This window comes from Sander lucioperca, chromosome 16 (genome assembly GCF_008315115.2).
Source record: "Sander lucioperca isolate FBNREF2018 chromosome 16, SLUC_FBN_1.2, whole genome shotgun sequence".
NCBI classification, from domain to species: Eukaryota; Metazoa; Chordata; class Actinopteri; order Perciformes; family Percidae; genus Sander; species Sander lucioperca.
Window position 1 is genome coordinate 24033837 of NC_050188.1, and position 10000 is coordinate 24043836.

A 10000-nucleotide genomic window follows, 5' to 3' on the forward strand; every position below is an offset into this window, starting at 1 on the left:
CCGTCTCCAGGACAACGGGCGCTTGGTGGCGTGCGGCTCCCAGCAGGGCGGGGCCACGCTGCTGGAGATCAGCTCCGGTCTGTCCACGCTGCAGAAGAACGACAAGAGCCTGCTGGCCGCGGTGAGACACACGACTCAGCCCTTATTACACTATAACTAACCATCCAACACCAACACCGGTACCTTCAGGTACGGTAATAACAGCCCTTATTACACTATAACTAACCATTCAGCACCAACACCGGTACCTTCAGGTACGGTAATAACAGCCCTTATTACACTATAACTAACCATTCAGCACCAACACCGGTACCTTCAGGTACGGTAATAACAGCCCTTATTACACTATAACTAACCATCCAACACCAACACCGGTACCTTCAGGTACGGTAATAACAGCCCTTATTACACTATAACTAACCATTCAGCACCAACACCGGTACCTTCAGGTACGGTAATAACAACCCTTATTACACTATAACTAACCATCCAACACCAACACCGGTACCTTCAGGTACGGTAATAACAGCCCTTATTACACTATAAACTCTCAGGTAGTCATAAGCTGTGTTTCCATCCACACGTTTCTATCTGAATTAAGTGATATATTAAATGTAAAATGTTTTATGGAAACAGTAAAATTCGATTGAATTTCATGAATATCGACTCAAAGGAAATACGTTCGGTCTCATCGGATTTTATCTTGATCGATATACGGCTGATGCGATAAACGCTGATGGAAACGTTATTTGCCGAATAAATAATGAATTGCGATTAAGTTTTAGGTCATTTTATGGTTGCAACCCGCCACAAAACGAAGAAGAAGAAGTTGTAGTTCATTTCCGCCCAGTATTTCCTCTCTGTTTGCACACATGGCGGGGTCAACAAAGACAGATGGAAGTGGACGAACAAGGAGACGACCTACCAGGAGTGCCGACACAAATGTCCCTTATGATGCAGCGATCGTCTCCCACAGCCTGTAGTACGACTGATGGCCATTGATGCCCTTTCTGTTGACTACATCCCTGCAGCCTCCAGCAGGGGGTCTAATGGGGACGTGAGTCCCGTCTATTGGCCATACACATGTGGCACAAGGTGTGCTCTGGAGTTACGCAGCGAGATGTCACGCGCCTCATCCACTCCAGGTATATATACCTTCGCATCATCCTCGTTCGTATGGCGTTGCACACGGCGTAAACACACGGCGGTGCACGGTGGTTTTGCTGACTCCAAACGTTTCTCCTACCACTCTGTTCTCATGGAGCCAGTTTGTAGAGCGCAATGGCGATACGCTTCTCGGTTAGAACCGGAGGGCGATAGCTTGCGACATCTGGGGAAAGGAACGGGCCAAAACTATTACACAACAGGTCAGATGTTGTCTTGGTCATCTGAAAATGCTCCAACCAAAGAGTTTCCGTGAAGTGTCTTTGAACCACGATCTCCCAGAACTGTTTGGAGCGCTGTCGTTCCCACACCACAGGACGCCTCCGTGGTCGTCGGGCATTTACTACATCTGCATCACCATAGCAACATGTTGATAGCGTCGTTGTTGTCTTATTATAGCGTGATATGTCGCTATCAGCTGGCTCATAAGCTCTATTACAGCTGGTGCAGTATTGATCATGTGATGGTAGATAGATCCATTTTGTCTAGAGAAACTTTGTTCCCAAACGTTATCTTGAATGTTGTTGATTCAGTGAGAAAACGAACGGAAACACCTTCAAATGTCTCAAATCAATTCCATAAACCAGTCTGACCGTAAAACAGCAGGTGAGGTCATTACTCCCAGGTTTAGACTGGCTGTAAAACCGCTGGATGGAAACTCTTTCACCAGCTGTACTAGCACGAGTTCTTTTACCAACTTCAGATAGTTGGACTGACACGTGGACGGAAACTGAGCTAGAGAGAAAATGTGTCCGGTATGGAAGTCACGGTACCATGTCTCTATGACTACCTGAGTGTCTCTATGACTTCCTGAGTGTCTCTATGACTACCTGAGTGTCTCTGTGACTACCTGAGTGTCTCTGTGACTACCTGAGTGTCTCTATGACTACCTGAGTGTCTCTGTGACTACCTGAGTGTCTCTATGACTACCTGAGTGTCTCTGTGACTACCTGAGTGTCTCTGTGACTACCTGAGTGTCTCTATGACTACCTGAGTGTCTCTGTGACTACCTGAGTGTCTCTATGACTACCTGAGTGTCTCTGTGACTACCTGAGTGTCTCTGTGACTACCTGAGTGTCTCTGTGACTACCTGAGCGTCTCTATGACTACCTGAGCGTCTCTGTGACTACCTGAGCGTCTCTATGACTACCTGAGTGTCTCTGTGACTACCTGAGTGTCTCTGTGACTACCTGAGCGTCTCTGTGACTACCTGAGTGTCTCTGTGACTACCTGAGTGTCTCTGTGACTACCTGAGCGTCTCTATGACTACCTGAGCGTCTCTGTGACTACCTGAGTGTCTCTGTGACTACCTGAGTGTCTCTGTGACTACCTGAGTGTCTCTGTGACTACCTGAGTGTCTCTGTGACTACCTGAGCGTCTCTGTGACTACCTGAGTGTCTCTGTGACTACCTGAGTGTCTCTGTGACTACCTGAGCGTCTCTGTGACTACCTGAGTGTCTCTGTGACTACCTGAGCGTCTCTGTGACTACCTGAGCGTCTCTGTGACTACCTGAGCGTCTCTGTGACTACCTGAGTGTCTCTATGACTACCTGAGTGTCTCTATGACTACCTGAGCGTCTCTGTGACTACCTGAGCGTCTCTGTGACTACGTGTGATGTAATAACAGCTGAGTGATGTAATAACAGATGTAATAACAGCTGTGTGATGTAATAACAGGTGTAATAACAGCTGTGTGATGTAATAACAGGTGTAATAACAGCTGTGTGATGTAATAACAGCTGTGTGATGTAATAATAGGTGTAATAACAGCTGAGTGATGTAATAACAGGTGTAATAACAGCTGTGTGATGTAATAACAGATGTTTGAGCGGGAGACGAAGCGAGAGAAGGTTCTGGAGGCCCGGCAGAGAGAGATCCGTCTGAAGGAGCGGAGCCGCTCGGAGCAGAGCCGTGAGGGCGAGCCCGGCCGCGAGGACGCCGACCACGGTCCTGATCAGCTGATCGCCAAGGCCCAGGAAGACTTCTACGTCGTCACGGAGATGGAGCGCCGCAGGAGGGACGCTAACCAGGTACACACATAGACGGTATATATATATATATATATATATATATATATATATATATATATATATATCTCAGAATCAGAAATATTTTAATAATCCCAGGGGGAAATTATTATTGTTACAAACTCCAGATATACAGACAACATATATATTAAAAACAAATATACAAATTTACAGTAGATATATATAAAAGATCAAATGTAGATATGTATATATGTACATATGTAAATGTGCAAAGAGTGCAACAATGGAGCAGCAGGCCCCGTGTCTCTGGACGGAGACCAGTGAAGTCTCTTTCCCGGTGATGGCTGAGCGTTACTGAGCAGCCTCCAACTGAGCTTGAAGACGTAGATGTGACGTGAGCAACCTGTCTGAAAGTTGGAAGTCTTCTGGTAGCTGTGCCAAGAGAAATCTCAATCATTCCCAATCTAGCAGAGACGGAGAGCGTAGGTATATGTAAGGAGATAACATAGACACAGGCTAATTATTGATCACTAAAATGATAGTTAACATTAGTAATTAAACTTAAACAGCTAATGGAAGTCCAAACTGCCTGAGAGCTTCTCCTGTACTATACGGTAATTCCTCTACTATGAGACAGTAAGTCTCGTGGTTATGACCCAATCGTTAGCCTATTTTTATAAAAACGTCTGCTACGGAGCCATAACGTGAGCTACAAGGTAATGGAGCCTTTTATACATTGTCGTGTTTCTTTAGAAATAAACAACGGACAAATAGAGTCTTTAAACTCTTCAGATGTAAAGTTATTCTCTGTCAAAGTGACGTCAAAATGAATGGCAGTCAATGGGATGCTAACGGGGGGTGATGGCTAGGTAGCATCAACATGGCGCCGTAGGAGCTAGGCGTTGTGAGGAGAGACTGACCAACTTGGGTACACAGTTCACAGCCAGGGGCTCTGTGTTTACGCTGCAGTGCATGCTGGGTAAACAGCTCACACAGCTGAACATGTGGATCTTGTGTTTCAGGAGAAAGACGTCTGTGAAGAAAAGGAAGTGAGAGAAGAAGAAACTTCAGGAACTGGACCGTCTCAGTGAGGAAGACCTTCTTCTTCTTCTTCTTGTTCTTTATTGTTCATCAACACTGTTCACTTTAATAAAAAGAGTTTCTGCTTTTATTCTGAAGGACTCACAGGAAATCATCATTACTGGCTGTTACCAAGCTGTCTTTAACTTTGAATGGTTTTAACAGTAATACAGAGACCCTTCTTCACAGTTTCAGCGGAGCAGCTGTGGGTTGACTCCCCACGGTTCTCATGGGCGTTAGAAGTCCTAATGTGGAAAAGCTTAACGTGGTTTAATGTACCTAAACATCGACCAGTGATCACCACATTTAGACCGTTTTCAGTGGTTATGAGGAGCAACATGAGAGAGAAATTTGGTGATGATTGATTGTCGGTTAGGTACATTAAACCACGTAAAAGTTTTTTCACGTTGTGTTCCCGGCTAACACACGGCGAATGTGCAAAATGAATGTGATGTTGTCTATGATTGCTGAAGATGGCTAAATTCATGCTGTTGGCAAGAGCAGCTCATTTACTCCTGTGTGTGGACGCTGTGTAACCTACGGCGTTCTGTAGGAAGCTCAAATGTGCTGAGATATCATGAGCACTGTGTTAGTGACATAAGTTTAATGGTTTTCCTCTCAGCGGAGTGGTGTGTTGAAAATCCCCAAAAGAGGTGGTTAGCCAGTTGACGTTGTACAGGCGTGATCTGAAGGTGATCATTGGAGCGCTCCTCAGGAGGAGGGGTCTCTTCTGGACCATATGAGGCGAAGCTAGACACAGGAATCTTTAGCAGGCTTACCGCTGCTTGCTCGGGGTTTCTCTGGGTTATCTTTCGTGAACATTAAAACTTCTTTTTCACATCTGATTCTGACTCTGAGTGAGTTTTCTGAGACCTCGTTCTGGGACTTTTTCATACTTTGAAGAGAAGTTGACAAAGTTCAGCTGGCGATAAGGACCGAGCCTCTACATCTGGCCTGGAACCACGGACCTATATTTAGTTTCAACATAACCCTGGGTGGCTCATGCAAATACAGCTGTACTATAGATATATATATATAGATATAGTGAAAAATTGGATATTTGAACCCATTTTTCTGTTTTCCTAATGTCCGTTTGTGATTGGAACATTGACCTGATGATAGTTACTCTGACCGTAGAGCCTCATTCAAGAAACCATCTTAATGATGAGGAAGCAGCTAAACTCAGAAGAGAATATCATAGTCAGCTGCATACACACGTCTCACATAAGGAAGGTAGATGGGTCTACTGGATGTTACTTTAGAGGGTCAAAGGATGACTATCTATAATATACTATAATATTTATGCTCCTAATTCTGTTAACAAAGTCTGTAACTTAATTAGAAATATGGGGAACAATAATATAATTCTAGGGGGGGTTAATAATGGATTAAATGTATCAAGCCACTCGGAGACTATTGGATCCAAATGAAAAGGACTGGGGAAGTACTGGCACATACACTCAAACAAATACAATCTCAAAATATTATTCCATCAATTTTCAATAAAGACAATAACCTTATCACGAACAAAAGTGACATAAATACCACATTCAGGCAGTTTTATCAAGAATGGTATACATCTCAGGGTGGGACAGACAAAAACTAACTAGGACGGTTATTTCCTCATTTGAAAGCCCAGTTTTAACAGTTTTAACAGTTTTAACACCGGATGGGACACGATATTTCTGTAGATGAAGTCAAAAAGTGATCCGAGGCCTCAGGATAGGAAACGCCCAATCAAAGGAAATGATGTTTGTAATAGCAAAATTATATTTAAGCATGATTTTTTACATTCTTGTCTTATTTCTGTTTTACTCCCAATGCTGAAAGTGAGTTTTTCTGATTCTCACATGTTGACGGTAAGAGCCGCAAAGTCTGGGAACGTAACGTGTACGCCGCGGGGGGGCAGGGGGGGCAGGGGAGCAGAGCCCCCCTGCCCCCCCCTGGCAGCTGAAGGGGGTAATTGCATTGTTTCATGGCATGACCAGATATTTTATAAATATTTTAAATAACACAAACTAACTAAATGGTGGTCTGTTTCATAAAGGCCTCCTGCTGCAGGCCTCTGGCTCTCCCCGGAGACCGTTGTCGACGCATATGCAGGACGCAAAAAAACAAAATTGACTGTTGCACTAGTCTGGACATGTTGCCGTGCCAACATTGTCATAAAGGTTTCCTAAATGCCATGTATATAATGTGATGTCAGCTTACTAATTGATTGCGTGTTTTGTGTAGATTTGGACTTTTATACGTTTTTATTCCACATTGTTTAAACGGCGAGGAGGATCTCCTGATCGCTGGGGATTAGGGTCGTTGGATTAGGGTAAAATACGGATCTTATTTCTTAACGTGTCTTAACGTTTGATGGTGTGGCTGCGCTTGGTTTCTGCGTTTGGAGATCATCTCAACAGACCGGAGGTCCAACTCTGATTGGTCACCGTTACATTTTAGCTGAATTTAAGCGTCTGGGTTGGTTTTGTCCATGTGTGCTTGTGCTGCGTTCCCCAAGTGGTAGTCAGGTCTCAGCTGCTATAATGAGGTTTTTGTGTTTTGCCCCCCCTGGCTGGAAGGTCAAACTCTGCCTATGGCGTACGCTGAACAGATAGCGGCTACAGGGTCTCCCTAACTATCTGTTCTTTCTCCTGGATAGTGGAGACCAACGGGATGTCTAACTTTGGGGGAGAAAGTGGTACAGAGGGGAAGAAGAGAAGAAGAGAAGTGGCTCCTGAATGTCTGACTGTGTTTGATTGTAAGAAATGTTGAGTCATGTTTAGAAAGGGGGGGGGCGCATGTCTTTCTATCTCACTGGAGATGTATATATACTGGGGGCTTTTTCTTATTCATGAAGAGACCTTCCACACTGGGCTGCTGGGCCTCTTGTGAAATCGTGTTACTCCTATTCAGGGTTCAAAATTAACTTTTTTGTCCACCGGCCAAATTGTTAGTGAATGTTCACATTTTACCAGCCACTCTATAGATTACCATTGTTTTTTTGGCTGGCGAGTGAAGCAAATCTAGCAGCCACGTGCATACTTTACCAGCATTTGACTGGTAGATGGTGCTAATGTTGAACCCTGCTCCTATATTCTTGCAAGTTTATAATAAAATACAAAAACCTAACTCGGTTTAGTCTTCGACTGTCTTTATTTGTTTCGCTTTCCTATTTTTAAACCCTACACCTGCTGCAGCCATGACAAGTTTCCACCGCAGGGTTTCAGTAGATTTCTATCAGAAATTCAGAAGATCTTCCCCCAAATTACTGGTCGTATATCGAGATGAAAGCATGAGGGCAGCTGTTGTTGAGATCCACAGCGGTGTGTTAATTATCCGCAGGAATAAACAATATTCAGTCATATTAACCTTCGTGTGTTTCATTGTTATTTTCTGGCACTTTTATTTTGATAGAACAGCTTTAATACGTTGAGTCGGTGCTTTTATTGTGAAGGACTGTAGGAAGTGGTCGGAAGGACTCCGGAAGTGCTGCTGTTTGTTGTTGCTCCGTTAGCTCCGTTAGCTCCGTTAGCTCCGTTAGCTCCGTTAGCTCCCGGTCCTGTCCGGTGTCCCGGCTCCCGGTGTCAACATGTCCCGGCTCCACGACATCCGGGTGTTCGCCGGCCAGCGGCTGCACGCGGCGCTCCAAGACATCCTGGCACTTTGTGAGAAAACCATCCGGAAATACGAAGAAGAAGACGCTCTGAACCGGGAAGTGATCTCCCGCCAGCACGCGCTGCTCTGCGCGCTCCACAGACCCACCGCCGGTAACACGCACGTTCACGTTACTACTGGACACTTATTAATTATTATTATAATTATTATTATATTAATAATGATATTAATGATCAGGAGACGAGCTGAGCAGACCGCAGGTCAGGTTAGACAAACTTTAATAAAATATGATTATATGAAATATGAGAACCTGGACGGAGCAGGTACTACATGAAGTACCTGTTAGCAGGTACTACATAAAGTACATACATATGACAGAACAAAGGACTGAGACCATTTTGGGGAGATTTGGACATTAATGGGGGGCTGGGTGACGTCACTGGCCAGGAAATGACAAGTTGAATTACTTCAAACCCTCCCCAGCACAGACCATAATGTTTACGGCACAAAGAACAGCAGTATTTTAATAATTTGTGGATGGCATGGGCAGCTTCACCCCAAGGCATGAAGTATGTTGGAAGTAAAGTCAGTCAAGACCTCGGAGAGATGCCCTCGTTAAACTTCAACCCAGTGTTGCAAAAAATTAAAACAAATTTGGAGAAGTGGCAAAAGATCAAACTTACTCTGTGGGGAAAAGTCAATATTATTAAAATGATAGTAGCTCCTCAGTTTAACTATTTAGTAATGATGCTGCCAATCATGGTACCGCCTGCCATTTTAAGAAGTATGATTAAACAGTTGTTAAGGGATGGAGAAAGACCAAGATAAGATCAGACTGAGTAAACTCTGCACCCCCAAGCAGAAAGGGTTAGGCTTACCACATCCTAGGTTATAGCGGATATCTTTTGAAATGGCTAAATTAGCCAAATATTGGAAAACGACAGACAACGAGCTAGATTGTGGCATGTGTGGCGTCCTTTTCGGCCATCTCCCAGTAAAAAAAAACTGCCCGTGAACACGTAAAAATAACGTGACATTTACACGTAAAAAACGAGAGACCGGGCTGGATCCTGCCGTACATGTTGGTCAAACGTCGGTGTGTTGGAGGCAGTGGCGTCCATGTGGTGTTCGTACTATAGGACACCTGTACAAAAATGGACCATTCATGTCTTATGAGGAATTATCACGTCAATTTAAACTCAAAGGCAAACAACATTTTTGGAAATACTTGCAAATAAGGGACTGTGTAAAATCCCGATTTGGTAATTGTTTAGAAAATGATATTTTGGAATATCTGAATGCGCCACAGGAACGCTGCACGGCCTCACAAATTTATAGACTAACAAACTATTCAGTAATGTGAAATAGTTACGGCAGAGAGACCTGAGAATCAGCTTTACACAAGAAAGGGTTGGAGGTACTAGTACACTGTGGAAAGTTCTCACAATACAATTCAATTTTATTTATAGTATCAAATCATAACAAGAGTTATGTCGAGACACTTTACACATAGAGGAGGTCTAGACCACACTCTATAATTTACACATAGAGGAGGTCTAGACCACTCTCTATAATTTACACATAGAGGAGGTCTAGACCACACTCTATAATTTACAGATAGAGGAGGTCTAGACCACACTCTAACATACAAAGACCCAACAATTCCAGTAATTCCCCCCAGTTATTTCATGGATCCAGGATACTATGCATCCTGATAAAGTTCCCTTGGTCCCCACATCATCACATACCCTTCACCATACCCCCACATCATCACATACCCTTCACCATACCCCACATCATCACATACCCTTCACCATACCCCACATCATCACATACCCTTCACCATACCCCCACATCATCACATACCCTTCACCATACCTAGAGATTGGCATGGGGTACTTTCCATAAAATCATCTCTCAATGCAAATCAAACCAGCTATTAGGATAACTGACATACAACCATGTTAATCTCTAGGTATGGTGAAGGGTATGTGATGATGTGGGGGTATGGTGAAGGGTATGTGATGATGTGGGGGTATGGTGAAGGGTATGTGATGATGTGGGGGTATGGTGAAGGGTATGTGATGATGTGGGGGTATGGTGAAGGGTATGTGATGATGTGGGGGTATGGTGAAGGGTATGTGATGATGTGGGGTATGATG

At 44.0% G+C, this 10000-nt stretch overlaps 1 protein-coding gene across 1 annotated transcript in view; it reads left to right on the plus strand.

The window, feature by feature from the left end:
• dnai2b (dynein, axonemal, intermediate chain 2b) overlaps positions 1–4293 on the plus strand; it is a 20486-nt gene extending 16193 nt beyond the window's left edge. The window contains exons 10-12 of the mRNA XM_031322926.2: positions 1–121; positions 2985–3194; positions 4175–4293. The exon at positions 1–121 is cut by the window's left edge and continues 26 nt beyond it. Coding sequence (XP_031178786.1) covers positions 1–121; positions 2985–3194; positions 4175–4243 — 400 coding nt within the window. The 3' untranslated portion in view covers positions 4244–4293. The remainder of the gene's footprint in view (positions 122–2984; positions 3195–4174) is intronic.
• Positions 4294–10000: the final 5707 nt, after the last annotated feature.